General features: G+C 39.5%; 1 protein-coding gene across 3 annotated transcripts in view; it reads left to right on the forward strand.

Annotated features, from left to right (window-relative positions):
• ppm1ba (protein phosphatase, Mg2+/Mn2+ dependent, 1Ba) overlaps window positions 1-19,859 on the forward strand; it is a 110,954-nt gene that overhangs the window by 88,292 nt on the left and 2,803 nt on the right. For 2 of the 3 annotated variants that reach the window (XM_067988773.1, XM_067988774.1), the window contains exons 4-6: window positions 10,212-10,323; window positions 13,225-13,282; window positions 18,256-19,019. In XM_067988773.1, coding sequence (XP_067844874.1) covers window positions 10,212-10,323; window positions 13,225-13,282; window positions 18,256-18,507 — 422 coding nt within the window. In that variant the 3' untranslated portion in view covers window positions 18,508-19,019. Of the gene's footprint in view, window positions 1-10,211; window positions 10,324-13,224; window positions 13,283-18,255; window positions 19,020-19,859 lie in introns of those variants that run through there. The other variant, XM_067988775.1, reaches the window with a different exon arrangement.

The raw sequence follows: 19,859 nt of genomic DNA on the forward strand, positions 1-19,859 counted from the left end.
ACGTATCTAGAGCTAAGCCAGTGAAAAGCCAATGCAGGAATAACTGCTTCATACAAAAGATTGAGATTATGGAATTTACTGCCCATGGACACCACAGATATAAAGTCAACTGACCTGTTTCAAAGGGAGATAGATTGTTACTTACTGATGGCACAAAATTAAGGAATTTGACAAACAGATTGTAAAAGACTTCAGGAAGATGCAGACAGGTTGGTGGCATGGGCAGACAGGTGGCAGATGCAATTTAACATGGAGAAGTGTACGGCAATACATTTTGAGAAGAAAAACAATGAACAGTGTACACTGAATGGAAAGATGCTGAAGGGTGTGCATAAACAGAAAGACCTAGGAGTTCAAATACATAATTCCATGAAAGCGAGACTGTGAATAAATAAAGCCATAAAAAAACCTGACACCATTTTGGGTTTTAGAAATAGGGGCATAGAGTACAAGAATAAAGAAGTCCTGATAACTTTGTACAAAACACGGATTAGTAAACAGTTGGTAGTATTTCTACAGTTTTGGGTGCCCCATTATAGAAAGGACTGAAGCTATAGAGAGTATAGATTTAGCAGGATAATGCCAGGGAAGGGAAATTATAGTTGTGAATACAGACTTGAGATATTGAACTAATTTTCACCAGAGCTTTGAAGGCTAAGAAGGGAAATAATGGAGTTTATAAAATTGAGAGGTTTTGATAGATTGAATAAGGCAAAACTATTTCCTTTGGTTGGGGAGTTTGTGACGAGGGAGCCATCAATTTAAAATTGTCATTAAGAGAGTGAGAGAAAAGATTAGGAGAAATTTATTTAGTCAGAGGGTTGCTGGAACATGGAATGCTTTGTCTCAGAATGTGGTTAAAGAAGAGACCATTGCATCTTTTAAGGGAAAATTGGATAAATATTTGAATCAAGAGAATTATTAAGGAGAGGGTGGGGCAGTGCAATTCATGTTAGCTTGTTCTAGTCGGGAGCCAGTGCAGACATGATGAGTCCTATGGCCTCCTTCTGTGCTGTGAACTTCTATGATTCTATGCGCAGGGTATTAAATGATTATAGAAAAAAGGCAGGAATTTGGGATTTAAAAAGATAGAGCTGCCATGGCTAATAAAAGGCTCAATTGTCTACTCCTGTTCCTATGAAGTAGTGCAATGTTCTCTGGGCACAGAAGTCAGACCTATGTATGGCTTTTGGTGTTTTGCTCCATAGTCCAGCATAGTAATTTTTAACATTGCTCCCATTGGGTCTACAGCAGAAGGTATTACAACTACCTTTCATGGAAAAGATGTAATTTTGGGGGGCATATAGAGGAAATGGTGGAATCTTATAAGAAAAACAAGCTGAACATGCATGCTATGATACGGATGGTTATACAAAGTAGCATCCTTTAGATGGTAGAAAAATCCTGCACAGCAGCAGTCTTATCTCTGTTGAGTTCCTGGGTGTCATGCTATAGAGCAGGGGTGTCAAACTCATTTTAAATCGTGGGCCCGATTCAATATCCTGGCACTTGATGTGGGCCACATTTAACAAATATTATTAAAATAGAAATAGGTAAAGACAAACCATATTGGTACTTACATTTAGATTTTATTTTCTACATTGCAACAGTGACTACACTTCAAAAGTGCTTCATTGCCTGTAAAGTGTTCTGGGATATCCTGAGGTTGTAAAATCCAAGTACTATTTACTGCTTTTGCTGCTTCCTGATACCTGGCACCTCTTGGCTTGAACCACTGCATCAACATTTGGACCAAATGTTGATGCAATGGCTCAAGATTGTGGCTATCTTGAGTATCGTTCAAGTTTGTGTCAAGAACATCGTTTAGACTTGCTGGTATTCATGATGGAGAACACTTGTTCACATATGTACATGATCCCAAATATAGAAAGAATTCTTGATGCAAAGGACCACAGATTGGGATAATTTGGTGCCAGGTATTGATAAAACATGGTAACAGCAATATCGGAAAACTTGTTCTTCAACGGAGTGTCACACTACAGTTCAATAACTTCCATTTGGTGCTCCTCTGGTACCTCATGCACATTGACAGAAAATAGTGTGCTGAAAATTGCAAACTCTCCTTCATGTTTCCTAAAGTCAGAATTGTTGTTGAAATTCCTTTTTCAGTTAAGCAATTTTGTCCATGAATCCTTCTGTGGCACCATCACATTAAGTCCCAACAGTGTCACGTAATGATTTCAGGGCAGGAAAATGAGCCAAGTTACTCTGTGAAAGTTGCTTCTCTCACAGCTGAAACTTCATCTCAAAGGCCCGAATTTTGTCCTAGTATTCTGTCACTACTTGGTTGTGCCCCTGCATTCTTCTGTTGAGCAAGTTCTGGCGCTTCAAAGTATCCACCATGAAAGCAAGATCTTGTAGCCATTCATTGTCCTGTAAGTCAGTAACATCTTTCTGTTTCTGATCCATGAACAGTTAGATCTCACTACACAATTCAAAGATGCGCTTCAACACTGCTCCCCGACTTAGCCAACGACGCAGTGTAATAGTGGCAGTCCACTGTGAATTTCACATTCCTCCAACAGCCAGCTAAACTGCTGGTGGTTGAGAGCTGTACCTCAAATAAAACTTACAGTTTTAATAACCACATCTATAACATAATTCATTTTCAAAGTTTTACACAGAGCTTGATGTAAAATGCAGTGAAAACTAGAAAACTGCTGCTTTGGGTTGACACTTTACAATTTAGCCGTTAATTTTGCCACAGTTCCACCTTTGTTTCCCACCATTGCGGGCATCTATGGCCACACCTCACAGCTCTTGTCCCATCCGCATTCAGTTTGTCCAGAGCTCCCACCCAGATGTCGAAGAGGTTATTTGTTGTTATATCTCTCAACGGCACCAATTCTACAAGCTCCTTTGTTCGGCACATGTTCTCATCAACTCCTCGAATGAATACTGCGAAAGCTAAAAAAGCAGCAAAGAGCTTTGCTTTGTCCCGGAGTCAACTACAAATTTTCAGTTAAAATCATTGATTCTCTCAGCGATTGTGTTTCTTGAGAGGCTGATACTTGCAAAAGCTTGCTGCTTATCTGGACACATTAGTTCTGCAGCTTTTAGCATGCAGTTCTTCAAAAATTCTCCCTCAGAAAACAGTTTTGATGACATAGCTATTCCATGGGAAACCACGTGGCTCACCTGAACAGCAGTATCACTTGTGTGTCAAGCAGTAGTGAACATTAATTGCTCCTTTTTCAATGACTGTGCCAATTCAGAAATATTTTCTTCCTTTAACTTATCATATTTCTCACCATGCTTTGCTTCATAGTGTCTTTGAACGTTGTATTCTTTCAGCACAGTTATCTGTTCCTTATAAATTAAGCACGTGGGCTTTCCATTCTTGTCTGCAAAGATAATGAAGCAGTCCGAGCCCGCATGCAGCAAGACCTGGACGACATCCAGGCTTGGGCTCATAAGTGGCAAGTAACATTCGCGCCAGACAAGTGCCAGGCAATGACCATCTCCAACAAGAGAGGGTCTAACCACCTCCCCTTGACACTCAATGGCATTACCATCGCCAAGTCCCCTACCATCAACATCCTGGGGGTCACCATTGACCAGAAACTTAACTGGACCAGCCATATAAATACTGTGGCTACAAGAGCAGGTCAGAGGCTGGGTATTCTGTGGCGAGTGATTCACCTCCTGACTCCCCAAAGCCTTTCCACCATCTACAAGGCACAAATCAGGAGTGTGATGGAATACTCTCCACTTGCCTGATGAGTGCAGCTCCAACAACACTCAAGAAGCTCGACACCATCCAGGACAAAGCAGCCCGATTGATTGGCACCCCATCCACCACCCTGAACATTCACTCCCTTCACCACCGGCGCACTGTGGCTGCAGTGTGTACCATCCATAGGATGCACTGCAGCAACTCGCCAAGGCTTCTCCGACAGCACCTCCCAAACCCGCGACCTCTACCACCTAGAAGGACAAGAGCAGCAGGCACATGGGAATAACACCACCTGCATGTTCCCCTCCAAGTCACACATCATCCCAACTTGGAAATATATCGCCATTCCTTCATCGTCGCTGGGTCAAAATCCTGGAACTTCCTACCTAACAGCACTGTGGGAGAACCTTCACCACACGGACTGCAGCGGTTCAAGAAGGCGGCTCACCACCACCTTCTCAAGGGCAATTAGGGATGGGCAATAAATGCCAGCCTCGCCGGCGACGCCCACATCCCATGAACGAATTTTAAAAAAGAAATACGAAATTCTTAATTTCACTTGAAGTGCATGGCATTACTTATCTTTCTCTTGGAAAAAGACATCAGGGCCACTTGTCACTGCAGAACTTAAAAATCAGGGATTAATGTTACGAGATGCTGAATAAATAAAGATGATTCATGAGGAAAAAAATCCTGTCACATTAAGTAACTCCGGTACTACTTTTTCTTCATTAAGCATTAACAGTATAAACTTGTGCATCAAATATACCCTTTATTTTCTTTTGCACTGGTAAGTCACTTCCGAGTCTATAGCACCACAGAAGGGTGGTGCACAGATTATAACAACTTGCATTTATATAGGGCCTTTACGTAGGGCTTTTAACATAGTAAAACGTCCCAACAGGCTTCACATGAGCGATTATCAAACAAAATTTGACACCGAGCCATATCAGGAGATGCTTGGTCACAGTGGTAGGTTTTAAGGAGCATCTTAAACGAGGAGAGGCGGAGAGGTTTAGGGATGCAATTCCAGAGCTTCTGGCCTAGGCAGCTGAAGGCACAGTCGCCAATGGTGGAACGAAGAAAATCAAGGATTCGCAAGAGGCCAGAATTGGAAGAGCACAGAGATCTTGGAGGGTTGTAGGGCGGAGGAGGTTGCAGAGATGGGAAGGGGCGAGGCCACGGAGAGATTTGAAAACAAGGATGAGAATTTTAAAATTGAGATCTTGCTGGACCGGGAGCCAATGTAGGTCAGCGATTACAGGGGTGCTGGGTGAACGGGACTGATGCAAGTTAGGATATGGGTAGCAGAGTTCTGGATGAGCTCAACTTTGTGGAGGGTGTAAGATGGGAGGCCAGCCAGGAGAGCATTGGAATAGTCGAGTCTAGAGGTAACAAAGACCATGGATGAGGTTTTCAGCAGCAGATGAACCGAGGCAGGGGCAGAGACGCGCGATGTTACGGAGGTGGAAGTAGGCAGTCTTGGTGATGGAGAGGTTATGGGGTCGGAGGCTCAGCTCAGGGTCAAACAGGACGCCATGGTTGCCAACAGTCTGGTTCATCCTCGGGCAGTCATCCGATGCAGAAACTGCCAGGGATAGCCCGATTACCAGGGAACATGCATTACAGGCGAATGGGAAATTGAGAATCTGCGCACCCAATTTAAAAAGACCGGGCTTTTACACCATCTACACATCAAAAAATCCATTTCCAGCTCAATGACTTCCCTTATTGATTTTTTTTTTCTATTCTCGAAAGAGTTGCACATTACTTTTGTTTCTACCAAAAACAAAGGTCCATTATTTGATTCTTCATTTGCTACACGACTGATAGTGTGGCTTAATTCATGTCAAATTGAATTTGATGATTGATCGATATATATCTATCATAAATATTTAATGTTTGTTTGTTTGTCAATGGTACTGGCAGAACCTCAATAAGCTCCCTTATAAGTTTCTTTGGTGGATGATAGATAAGAATCAGACTGGATTTTTATGATGTGTCTGCAGCCTATCCCCCATTTCCTTTTTGCTTCCAATTCATGTGTAGGTAACTAACTATGGATGTTTGTTTTACAGTCCCCATGTCTTATAGAAAGATCCAGAGAGGAGGGAAAAAAACACAAATCTTAACTTAAATATTTTTGTTAAATATAAATATATTTTAAAAAAACATGCATCAGTTTTATACTTCACTCATACGATGTCACAGGGATGATTCTAGAAACAGCTGTTTCTGCCCGAAATAAACGGAGCACTTAAGATGCCATAACAGGTAACTTTGAAAATGACGTTAATGCACATGCCTAATCATTATCGGGTTTTAGCCCACATTAGCAACTACCCGTTTTAAATGTGTACGTTTTAAGTGGTGGGGACTGTAAGTTTTTTTGCATCCAGGAATGTATGGCAAGAGAAGATCACTGAAGAATGGCATGGTAAGGCCATGGAGGCATTTGAAAGCGTGGCCAATAATTCTGAAGTAAACTCACTGGAGCAAGGGGAGGCTGGCAAAGATAGGGGTAATGAGAGTGTGGGACTTTGTGAAGGCACAGACAACGGTGTTTTGAATGAGTTGAAGCTTTTGGAAGGTTGAGGCAAGGAGTGTTGTAGACGTTGAGCCTCCAGGTGATGAAGGCATATAGCAGGGTTTTGGCAGCGGGAGTGGGGAAAGTGGTAGGTGTGGAGAAGGCAGGGTCGCAGAAGTGGAGGATAGCAGGAGTGGAGGAGAGGGAGGAAGTGGTTCTCAGGGTTGAGTAGTATTCTAGGGTTCTGCGTTGCCTGACTCTATCTGAGGTAGCAGCTCGGAAGGGGTAGATGGCATCAAAGCCAGAGCCACGTAGGTGCTGGTGAGAGTCAAAAAGAATGGCTTTGGCTTTGCCAACATTAAGCTGCAGGAAATTTTTGCCCATGCAGGCCTTTGTGGGATCGGCAGTTGCATCGCTAAAGGAGGTAGAGAGGTACACCTGGATGTCATCAGCATAAATGTGGAAATTTGCCCATGCTTCCGGATGTTGATGTTGGAGAGGTTTCACAAAACATCATATTGGATCTCAATATTTATATTCATTACTGCCAAACTGTGGAATGTCATTTGTTACAGGAACAATTTACATTTTAAAAAATGTTATTTTCATTGTTCTTCAAAGCACTTACAATCAGTTTCCTTTTGTTTTCTGTGGCTACAAATGGTTAATTACTGTGTTATTTGATGGGCATGATGATTATGAGGCTAGATACTTGGAATTAATCTAGCATGGGTGAGAAAAAAAGCTTTGCCCAGAAAAATTAAACTTGTAGGTTTGTGTAATGTCACTCAAACACTGCTGTACATCTTACTAGTAAAACTGAGATTAAGGGTAATTTTCTGTTTGTAAATTGTGATTGGTTTCTTGGCTCCAACATGATACTTAGTACTTTCTGTGATTTATTTGTTTATTCACTGAATGAGACTTTGTTGCAAATTTTGTAGTGGTCTTTTTATCCAAAAAAATCTTGGTGGCATAGTGAAGGGAATTGTATAAACATTAACCAGGAATATTTAACTGGCTTATGGAATCTGTTTGTGTTGTTTAGATGCTGTGGATACCAGATACACTGCGTTTCCTGGTTTGATTAAAACACTGGGTACTTCGTGCTGTTAACATTGCTGTTAGATCAGCTGAAGTATGCAGCTGGCACCAAGCCTTTTGGCACAGCAGGTGTGGCAGGATTCCCTCGTCACTCGTATCCATTCAGACATTGCCCTTACAGAAAACATTGTCATCAGTAAGCAGATGTTGCTGGAATATCCCATGTAATGTGTTAGAACAGCTTATGTGAAGTAAATTTCCATAAGCATTGCAATGAACTTTTCACCTTTGGTTTGTTCAGTGAAGTTCCTGAACATAATCATGTTGTAAACAATGCACCCGAGTTGGGGGATGACAAAATGAAAGGACAAATTAAATCCCTATTATTCAACATTGCTGCTACTGATCAGTATATAATTTGAACTTTGGCCTAGTGATTCTGTAAAGTACTTGTACCTTCAACCAAATTACTGTCTTGTTTTACATTTCTTTTGCCTAAGGTTTATCATTGTGTTTTCTGAATATGATTTAACCCTTATGGCATCACAGACAAAAAAATATTTTGAACATGCATAATTCCTGGGGCAACTAGGTGATGCTCGAATTGTCCAGTAATGGCTTGCAAAAAGAGTGAGTGTTCAGGCATTCAGTTGGCTGACAAACTGGTGCCAGTTTTCAGTCCATCAGACCAGTTTCTATGATATAAATCACAGCTCCGAAATGCACAGTGGGGTGCTAGAGATACAGAATGAGTACAGTATTTAACTTTTTTTTGAATATAGAATATTAAATGTAATGCTATAAAAGTAAAAATATAAAGAATGAGAGTGGAGAAAATGGGAGAGTGTAAGTTTTTTGAAACTTTGATGTATATATTTGAATAGAACAACAATAAAATTATTGCTGGTATCAGAATAACTGTTAAATATACTGGATTTTGAGCTGTTGATCTTGGCTGGATGGTTGGTCATAGCATTGAGGTGAGGCAAATTGCTAGCTCAAAAGATGAGAGAATCTCTTTGTAGCCTGATGAAGCATGTGGGATTAGCGAGCCCGAGCCTGTTGGTTTTCAGGAGGCAGCTTTGGTGTAGGAGAGAATGGAAGGGATTTAAAAAGGTATGTAAAACTGTTGGATGATCAGCATACCTCACCTAGACTTGGTTCTTTTTTATTTTGGCTGAGAGTAGTCTAATTCCTGATAACCCATGTGAGCTCCCTACCCTCTGCCCCCAAAAAGAACTTCTTTTTTATTCGTTCATGGGATGTGGGCATCGCTGGCAAGGCCAGCATTTATTGCCCATCCCTAACTGCCCTTGAGAAGGTGGTGGTGAGCCGCCGCCTTGAACCGCTGCAGTCCATGTGATGAAGGTTCTCCCACAGTGCTGTTAGGTAGGGAGTTCCAGGATTTTGACCCAGCGACGATGAAGGAACGGCGATATATTTCCAAGTTGGGATGGTGTGTGACTTGGAGGGGAACGTGCAGGTGGTGGTGTTCCCATGTGCCTGTTGCCCTTGTCCTTCTAGGTGGTAGAGGTCGCAGGTTAAATCCCGAGAACTGAAAGGGAAAATTTTTCAAGTCACCTGGTATGTGCTGCTCGGGCACGTTTTTCCCATTGTGGGAAAATTGGAAAACTCTGGAGGAGGCTTCACTCTAGGATCCAGTGACCTGTGTTTTTTATGGCTCAGCTGGTTTCACAGGAGGCTGACGCTACTGTGCGCAGGCCTCGTTCAGTATTACGAAATTATGTAACTGAGGGTAGGACTTCGCTACCTGCATGTTGTATGGTTTGCCCCAGAAATACAAGATCATCTGTGAAGCCTTTGAGAGTAAGTTTCTTAGATTTCTTTAACTGGGTTCTGAGCGTGAGCTAGTTGCATGTTTTTTTGATAGCAGTCCAAAATCTACAAACCATAGCTTAGACAATGTAATGAAGCACATGCTTCCACAGGGATACAAATAGAGCATATCATAGACATTGTGTTCACCAGAACAGTTATCTTTTCCCATGCAGGCCAAACAGCATATTTCTGAGGAGGATGCCGCATCAACCCTCCTCAGTACATGGCCCAATCTGTGCTAAAAATGCAAAATATTTACTTAAATGAGCAGACCTCATTTGCACTTCATGCACTAATGTACTGGTGGGTTGCCACTGCACCTCTATTATAAAATCAGCCCTTACCAAAGTTTTTTTTGGTTCAAACTGTCTTCCTTTAGATTTGGTGTGAAAATTAGCTGCTCTTAGTGTTTGGGTCATTTCAACAAGTGCTAGTTTCAAATAAAAACTTTCATTTATAAAGTGCTTTATCATGTCTCTGAGCAATGTCTCAAAGTGCAAATTAATTTTAAAGTGCAGTCAGTGTTATGTAGGCAAAGATGGCAGCAAATTTACACATACTGAGATCCTGCACAACAGCAATCAGATGAATGACTAATCTGCTTTGGTGATGTTGGTTGAAGGAAGAATGTTGGCCAGGACAATGGGAGAACTCCCTGCTCCTTTCCAAGTAGTGCCATGAGCTCTTTAACAGATGGAGAAGCTTCAATTTTAACATTTAATTTGAAACATGGCAGCTCTGATGATGTAGTATCAACTCCTGGAGTGGGATTTTAACCCACAGCCTTCTGATTCGAGATGAGAGTGCTGATACTTACATTTGATAAAGCTAAACTATTGTCTCCTCCAAAATTAGTACAATACTTCTTGTTCAGCGCTAGTATGTGTGCTATTGACCAGAGAATTTTGGGTCATTTTTCATATATGTCGAGGTATCTAACTTGGGAGTATGCGCACCCAGATTTTTTTTGAGTTTACAGGGTATGCAAAGTAAAATTTATCAAAGTTTTTGATTTTGGTGGCAGCTGCACAAAGCACTCTGGTAAATTTGTAGCTTAAAGACACCTTCAGTTAAATGTGTCTTATTTTTAATTACCAATACTAGAAATCATGGAGAAACCCAGTGAAGAAGGGATGCCTGATTTGGTTCACGTGATGCGTACCCTCTCTATGGAGAACATCCCTAATCTACCCCCAGGAGGAGGCCTTGCAAGCAAGTGAGTGCAAAATTTCCTGCATCTGTAGTGACCATCATAAACATTGTGAATTTAAAGTCTTTGTGAATGTGTATCATTTTTTTTCTTCCTGAATGTGTTTTTCTGCTCTCTAATTGGTAAATTAATGAGTAAGGAATAACCAATCCCATTGGACAAGACCTTTCTACTCTCGCATACATAGGGCTTGATTTTGCATGTAAATTGCGGGTGCGTTGGGGGCAGGGAGCTGCAAAAATTGCAGAAATGCAGAGTGGGTTCAGAAGCCGGCTCCAACCCGCCGACTTCTGAGTTCCCCACGGACGCACCTATGTGCGCGTGGACGTCCCGAATCCGGAAGTCCCGCTGGCAATTAAAGCAGAGCATAGATCAGGCAAAAAGAAACTAAATAAATTAAATAAAAAACCATTGCACGAAGTTAAAACACAAAATCAACCTGCCTTTCTATCCTGCTCCGATGTCTCCATCTCCGATCTGCCCTTGTTCCTCTCCACCCCCCCCCCCCCAATCTTCCCCTCTCTCATTCCCCCCCCCCCCCGATTGTTCCCCCTCTCTCTTCTCCCCCGATCGTTCCCCCTCTCTCTGTTCCACCCCCCTCCCCCCCGATCGTTCCCCCTCTCTTCCACCCCCCTCCCCCCCCGATCGTTACCCCTCTCTTTCTCCCCCCTCCACCCGATCTTCCGTTCCAGCACCGGATGTGTCTCGCTCTCTGTCCCCCCCCCCCCCCCCCCAAATGTTGCAGCTCCTGACGGCAGCCAGCCTGTCAATCAGGCTGGCTGCCGGGCACGAAACCGCAGTGCATGTTAACCACCATCAATTACAGTGCGATCGCGTTGGAAACGATAAGTTTTGTTTATTCGGGTTTGCCACGCGCACCTTCATCCCCCCCCGCCCCTGCTGCCAACCCGCCACCATTTCAAAATTGAGCCCATAGTTTCTTCTCAATGACCCACTATCAAAAAAGCTTCTTCTCAATTGTATTACAGGAAAGGAAATCACATTGGAGTGAAATAAATTCAGTAAGATACAGCTATAATGATTTTTTCACCTACCTAACAGTATGCCTCTAAAATAATAAACACAGAAATTCAACAATTTAGGAAAAAACACAAACTTATCTACCCCAGCCATCCCTCATCCAATGTTTTTTCTCTGCACAATCTGATGCACCTTCCTGGATCTTATGAACATGCTCCATTGTCTGCTAGAAATTTGCATTTATAATATTGGAATTATTTATATAAAAACTATTTTATCCATCATGTCCTACAGATTTGGTTAGTACATGGCCACCACATTGTTGATGAGAGATAATAGTTACAGGGAGAGAGAAAACCTTTTAAAGAACTTAGTGAGCATTGCCATCGGAGATCAACTAGTAAAAATAAGTTTTACTACTAAGGTATTGTGATCAGTTTTAGCTACTTCACAAGTCTAACCATATGAATTTGCTGGAAGAATATTTCATGATGGCTGATACAGGTTGGTGTCACTGATATCTGCTTGACTGTTTCCTCTTCATAATTAAGCAGATTCAGAATACCCCGTTAAATGATAGGTGAAGACGACTAGCCACTCTTGCTGTTTGGTTAGCTTCAGTGGAAAGCACATTTTAAAATACACACCTGTTTTTTTGAATACATCTGTACTGAAGGCAGAAGAAGTATTTTTAGCTGGTTTTTTTTTTTAAGAGATGACATTGAAGTTTGTGACCCATTTTTGGCAAGAGATGCAAACAAAGTTTGACCTGTTTATTCCAGTGATCCAACTAGATCAAACTTTGATGTTCAGTATCCTGATGGGCTGGAAAACCATCCCATTGGATCTAGATTTTAGCCAGTAAAAAATGTACTTACATGGGTTCCAGCTTCAGAAGGTAGAGGCACAGAAAAACATAATTTTTTTAAAAAAACATGGTAATAATGTACTGTATTTCTTTGTTGAACTTTCTGGTAAACCAACCCAATTAATGTCTGAGTTTTTATTGACCTTCCCTACATTAAGGAATGGCGAAATGGATGACTCAAATTTCTGTATATGAATGCTAGGAGTCGTAGACCTGGAGTTCCATGCTGTGATGACGTAGACATCAGAGAGAATTGATTCAATAATAACATGGTTTGGTAATTAAAAAGATTATTTTGTAGAGATAGAAAAGGCAAACAGGGAGAGGGGGTAATCTTTTAGGTGAAAGAGAGCTTGACGAAATGACATAATTCCAAATGGGGAAAAATTCTCTGACAGTTGAATGGCTAAACCTTGTCCTGTTTAACAGTGTGTCAATGCTTGCTGATTAAAATCAGCACTGACTTGGCTCCTCTCCAGCTGCTAACATATTGGACTGGGACCCTCTCCCCTCAATGCCACTCTTAACACTAATGGGAGTGATTCTGGCCCCTCTCTACGGTAGGTGCAAATTCTTGAAAAATTCCTATCTATAGTACACAGGAGATGGAATCACTGTCATAGTATTAGGAATAATGTTGAGGGGCCTAGACTGGTCTATTAGCAGCCACATTCAGGTAGGAGCAGAACTTGGGGAATAGATTGCAATGAATGGGGGAGAGGGAAGTGGAAGGCAATGAATGGAAAGGGAAAGGGTAATGAAGGGAGAGGGAAGCAGGTAAATGAAAGATACATTAAAAGAGGTATTAAAAAGATTTTTAAAATTATTTGCTTTTAGCTGATAAGTTTCCATATAACTTCTTGGAATATTAACTTTATATATCATGACGATAAATTTTGCACCAAGTACAGTGATATCCTGTGGCTCTCCTGTGCCAATTTGGCTACTTTCTATTAAAGGTAATAATGTAGCACTGTAAGTATTGCTTCATCTTTTTACAAAAATAATTGAAACAAGAAAAATCTGTTTGATAGTTTGTGTTTCTCTCATCCCTTTAGGCGCGGTGTGATTGAAGCTGTTTATAGTAGACTGAATCCACACAGGGATGATGATGGGGTGAGCTTTATTTTCTTATGCACATACTGTTCTTATATTGAACAAGTTCAAAAAATCATTCTTTATTATAATATACATGTAATGCTCACTGTGAGATACTTGTTTTTCTTTGGATGACATAAATCTATTCAATCAAAAGGTTTGCTTGCAATAGAGTGCCATTTGATAACCTTTTAATTATTCTGGTAAATATCCTTTTGTCACGCAAAAAAACTCAATAATTGCTGACCACCTTTTAGAGATTTATACTAGATTTTGAATCAAAAACTTAGTGTATGTATAATTTGTGGAGCTGACTTGTCTAAAGGCACAACAACTCTGCATCTTACATAGAATTTTACAGTACAAAAACAGGCCATTTGGCCCAACAGATCTATGCTGCACAATGCTCCAACTATGTGTAAATCCTGTATTTTAGGAGTATTAAGAAATTATTTTGAAATGTATTCTAGTAAGCATGTACTAATTAACTGGTTAAGCTGTACTTCAGTATGTCGAAAGTTTTTAAAAGTAACATAGTATTGCTTTGAAAAGTTGTGCAAGAAATAAAGCAAAGTGTATTAAACAGCTTTTTTTAAAACTTACATTTTCTGATGAATTATGCTCATCAAGATGAGTGATACTGAGGAATGGGACACTCTTCCATTTCTAGCAGCCATTGTATGAATCATAAACTCCTAGGGCAGACATACCTCAGGCCGGATACAGAACTAAACTCCCTGTGTTCTATTCCTACATTTGCCAACCTGAACTTAGATTGCTACCCTTTGCACTAGTGCAAATTTATTTCACTTCCCACACCACAGGTCCTAAATACGAATTAGATTGCCAATTAGTATCAAATTGTGGACAGTTCTACCTTCTCCTTTCAGGAAAAAGGGGTGAGACTACCTAAACTTATTTAACATCTAAACTGCATTTGAACCCTGATAACAGGATGGTATGTTAACCTACTACAGCAATTCGATCTCTTGATTTTTGAGCCTAAGAGAATTTATGATAGACTAATAGTACTGGAGCTCAAATTACAATTTATTATGTGATACCTGGAGGCATTGGGTTACACTAAAGTCCTAGGTTTTCAAACAATGTAATGAGTTTGAGCCCCAAAGCTACCTATCATTTGAACTCAGTTGTGTAAAATAAGTGAGTTTTAGTTCATTTGATGTGCCATATACATATAGGCCCAGAATTTGCTGGAGTGAAGCATCTCGCGGTGAGCGCTGTGAGTTGGATTTTTTATCTCATCCTTCAGCTTTAATTAATTTTGTGCCGCAAATTGCTGGAACTTAAAATTGGTAATTGAGGCGAGGCCAACTGGGCATGTGGGATCTTGGTGAGTGATGGGGCCAATAGTCTTATCTCCTTAAGGGTTTGAATGATAGGCAAAGCTCTGAATGGCAGCTTGGACATCTGATTATTTAAACAAAGTTTATTAAAATATCACTGAATTATATGCAGGAAAATGTGTAATTCTAAGTTTTTTTTTTCCTGTGGAACAGGGCACATAAGCATATGAATAAGATAGCCTCCTGCCCAGGGTTCAGAGAGTTTTTCAATTCATGAAATCAGGAACCGAAGGCAGATGCTGCCTACATACGAAAGCTATATATTTTATAGCAATTCACAACAAGTCAAATTTGATGATCTTCCTCCCTGCTAGTCAAAAACATTTCTTGCTTTGCCAGCCAGTTACTAGCTCGCATATTCTCAGTGACATCTACGTCCAGTAAAGCACTTTCCAATCTGTACTCTTTGTTTCCTTTCAGTTCTATCATTTAGTTGTATTCCCTAATGCATTCTTTTTTCTCTGTGAAGGATTTACTTTCTTTTATAATTTCCCCAGTTTAACTTGTATTCTGGTTATGTGCTTTATGTGGCATGTGCAGAATAATTATCATTAATTGCTAACTAGTTTCAAAGTGGAAGGCCAATGGAAACATAAATTACCCCATTAACAGGGTCCTTACGCCGTGAAATAGCAGCCCTAACTTTCTGTGGCGAGTTTAATTTGTTTTTACGGCACAAATACAGCAATTTGTTGACACTCATGGGGAGGTTGTCAGCGAGTTCTGGTTTTTGCAAGGCTAATGGCGGAGCGCCGCAAATCAGCAAGCAAATTTTGGCAACATATGGCGTATCTCTTCCTCGCCACAAATTGCTGGGTTTCTTACGCATTAATAACTACCTGTGCCATGAACTCGCGTTATTTTTGCACAAATTCTGGGCCATAGTCCTCTATCTTGGGGAGATAGAAAAACTGTATCTTTTGCAGTTCACTGTGCATGAATCAGACTTCGTTCATAACCTAGGATATCGTAGCACTTGACAGCTGGCTCAAGAGTACATTAAGTACAAGTAGTAGTCATTAAGATCCCCAGTTGGAAAAAGGGAATGTGGCACAGAGAGAAAATAATTTGTGAAAATTAGGTTTAGAGAATAAAAATCTAGATGGCACACTGTTCTATTATCTCCAGTCTTTTCATTCAAATTCAGCATAAAATGATAAGATGAACTTTTCTGTATTCTGATTAAGTAAAGGTCCCATATGAAATGTGGGTCCAACAACGGTCTTAGTTCAGTTTTTAAGAAGCGTAGTTCCTCAGCACAAAATTGTTTGGAATTTAGAATAGAGAATGCACAGAACTGGCCATCTTATTCAGAAGCTGTTGCAGGAGTGAGAATTCCATAATGGTGCAGCAGTAAGTGTTCTTCTGAAGTTAGGCTTGATGCGCATTGTTGTGATTGAGTAACTTAGTCCATAAGTACTGTACCTGATTTGACAATGCTTGATAATGACATTGGTGCCAAATAAGTGGAAAACTGTTGTGTTTCCAATCCTGACATTCATCATCTTGATGGGCATAAGAATTCAGCAGAAAATGTAAACTTAAAAAAAAAGTCCACTAGGTTTGTCCAGGATTGTGTTTCTTCCCCCCCCCCCCCCCCCAATTTGCATAAGTTAGTGTTGTCCAATAGAGATTGCTGACTAGTCACAGGTGTGGCTAGAGCAACACTGTTTTAGCCACATGCACTAGAAAACACCTTACATTATTTACAGGTAAATGTACTTCACGTGTATATTTACTTAACAATCATCTATCAACATTCATTCACCAAGGAAATAAAGCACTCACAACGATCAAAAAACATTCGCACACTCTGTTTTTCATCTGACTATTTCACCGACAAACGCACAAAAGGTTAAAGCACTCATGCATACATCAACGACGGTGTCTATTACTCATTCTTTATTTCCTAATCAGAAATGCAATTAGCCCCATTTGGATTTCCAATTAGCCACAATTGGCTTGTGACTAATGTATTGGATAACAGTGGCCTATATTAATTGGTCATTGACTTCAAAACATTTGTTTAAAAAAAATTCCAGTGTAAGACTTTCATGAGACAGTAGTACTGTTTCAGAGGCAGGGGAAAAAGAAAGAAAATCTGCATTATCTGTGGATCTGTAAGCTGCTGCTTGTCTGACGGTGCAGACTACTTCGAAATTTGAAGTATAAGTACTGAAATAGTCCTTTGCACTCAAAGCAGTTCTTGGAAATGGATCTAAATAGTTTTAAAAATGGATAAAATGTATTATAAGGCTTAAAATAATTTTTACCTAGAATGCTATAAAACCCTAAAACTTAATATCCTTTGAATAGTATATTTTTAACTTCAAAGAGCTCACTTTTCATTCTCCTTGCTTTATTGGGTTACTGATATCTGGTTGCTTGCACGTTTTGCAGTAGCACCATATAAATGTTAAATTTAAATTGCCTATGACATGAACAAATACTGCAGATCATAGTTAATTATGCAAACCTGTGATATCGATGCATTTGTCTCAAAGTCTGGTCTTACTCTGCTTTAGAAATAGTCTTTTATTCATAAGTACATATGCAATGCAAGTTTAACATTTCCTCCAAGATACAAATTGAAAGGTTCTAAACAAAATTCCTAAGACTAATATGAACAAGATTATGTTCAAATAGTTGCAGTACCGAACTGAAGTAAATACTAATCTTAAGGTGCAGAGATTTACAATTCAAGAAGGTATCCTAGGTGCCTTTTTATTTTTTTTCATATTTGCAGTGCCTGTAACAATGAAACCATGAACAAAAGGCAGATCATATAATTTCTAAAAGACCTCCCTAATAATATACGAATGCCACTTTAGAAAATACTGCAGTGAAATTTTCTAATCAATACTTCTACAAAGGAGACTATGTATATGTACTTTATTTACTTATTCAATCCTAAGGGCCAAATTAACAATGCATTTCAGATTTATTGGAGAAGTGGGATTGTTCAGTAGTTCACAATCATTGGTAACAGTCCTGCAGAGGGGTTTTACTGAAAAGTATATTTGAAATAGCAGAGTATAAGCTGCAAATTCTATTTGTATTCACTCGGGATGTTTTCAGTGGAAATACCTGCTACATAATATCTAAATAAAAATGCATTTTAAACAGCTAGAACGTAAAAGGGTTATGGCTGAGATAAGATGCTGAGGTAATTGTCATTTTGTGTTTGCTTTCAGTCTGAATACTGCTAAGATTATTTCCTATTGAAAACAGATTGTTGATTAAAAGATTTTCAACACTGGTAAACAGGTTTTAAAAAATGCTTCAATAAATTATTTCATAAATGAATTAATATGCATTCACTTGATTCTGTGACAGTCCTTTTTAATTTTGATTAGTACTTTTCAAAGTTATTCAGATATTAAAAGGGACACTACAATGCAGAACTGTAAAACTGAATTCCTACTTCTACTGCACTTCTAATCTTAACATTAATTAGCTAGCCTTTTGTTGCACAGGTGTAGCTTCAAAGGAAGTCACATATGATTTTGATGCATATTTACTAACCATAAGAGCTTCTTTTGAGAATTAAGTTTATATGTATTTGATAGTCCAAAAGATTATCATAGGCTGTTTACTCACACTGGAGTATTGAATCTTGAAAAGGACCCTACTGGAGCAGATGAAGGGGGAGCAAGACCGGGCAAATTGCTCGAGACCCTCAGACAATTGAGAATTAATCATAGGGGAAACTACCGCCACCTAATGGAGGAGATGCTGGCTAATTACAGGCTAGCTCAGATCCAGGGGGAAGCAAGTACCACCGAACAAGCTGCTTCTACTGCAGTTATGCCTGCTAGAGAATCAGAGACCAGGTTGCGGGCTGATGAGGAGACTCGTTCTGAGGATGTAAACTGAACTGATTGAAGATGTAGTAATAAATGAGAAACACCTTAAGAGTTCATGATTCCAGCATTGTGTATCAATTGTGTTATAATTTATTACATTGCATGAGTTTGTGACCTCTATTGCATGTTTTTTTTTTAAAAAGTGTTTTGTGCTTGTGAGTTAGATTTTTGTTGTCAGGTCACCATAACAGGTCACCAAACAGTGATAGTTAATTTTCAACACCTGTTTGTAGCACATTGATTTTTGCTTGTAAAAATGTAAACATAGTAAATGCATGATTCAGAACAGATGCTTGTGACATTGATAAATCCACCATGCTTTAGTGTAAATGCCAGTTATTTGTGAATAATCCCTCTGGGTGTGTTCTTGCTTTTTGCAGTATTCAGCCAGAGAGGGGATTTGTCTGTTTTTAATGTGTAATAAAGCTTTATAGTATGTCTGGACCATTGTTTAACTTGCTCATTACAAGTTAATATGGATATATTTTGTTCACCACAATAAATGTGTAAAAAAACGTGAAACCAGATGGTTGTGTTTTACGTTTAGTAAGTGGCTTGTCTGGTGTTTGCATTTAAAGGGGTAAACACTACAGAAAATGGTTATAAACTTGCACACTTCAATGCATCCTAGTTACAATTTTTCTAAACTCATTTTAATTAAATGCACCATTTTACATATGCTTATGATTCTTATGCAACCATTTACATGTATGCCACTATTTCCACATCTTGCTTTAAGATATAAATTAAAGTCATCAGATTGTTTAAAAAATAACCTGGATTACTTGCACAGCTATGTACTATTTGTTTGAGTCTGCACGGACCCTCTGAGCCAATGTACAACTTACTGCAAGAAATTATTTTGGCTAATTTCCAAAAGAACACTACAAACATTTGGCCAGGTAGTGGGTTGGTTATATTAAACAAGTTGCTAAAATGTTTTTAGAATTTACATACTGTAATTTGTTTTGGGAGGTATGTGAAAGCACTGGTAATGTTAGTGAGAACTTGGGTGTTCATGCAGAACAGCCCATTTAGGAAAAAAAAGTACACATTATTTCTAAAATGTGTGGCATTTGTATACTCCAGTGTATAGTAATTAATGGTAGAATGAGATGAAAATGGAATGGATTTTTTTCTCAGATTTTGTGTGTTCTGTAAACTTCTGATTCTGGCAAAGACGATTTATTAAACAAGACTCTACCTAAAATTTGAGCTTATAGTCATCAACAGCCATATTTTAACACTGTTTGAAATGCTTATGCACAAATGCAAATACCTTTCTGTATGACTTTAATATTTCACAGAAAATGCATAGAGAATGAACTCTAATAGGGACTGTACGGATCAAGATATAGAATT

Source organism: Heptranchias perlo, chromosome 8 (genome assembly GCF_035084215.1).
Source record: "Heptranchias perlo isolate sHepPer1 chromosome 8, sHepPer1.hap1, whole genome shotgun sequence".
NCBI classification, from domain to species: domain Eukaryota; kingdom Metazoa; phylum Chordata; class Chondrichthyes; order Hexanchiformes; family Hexanchidae; genus Heptranchias; species Heptranchias perlo.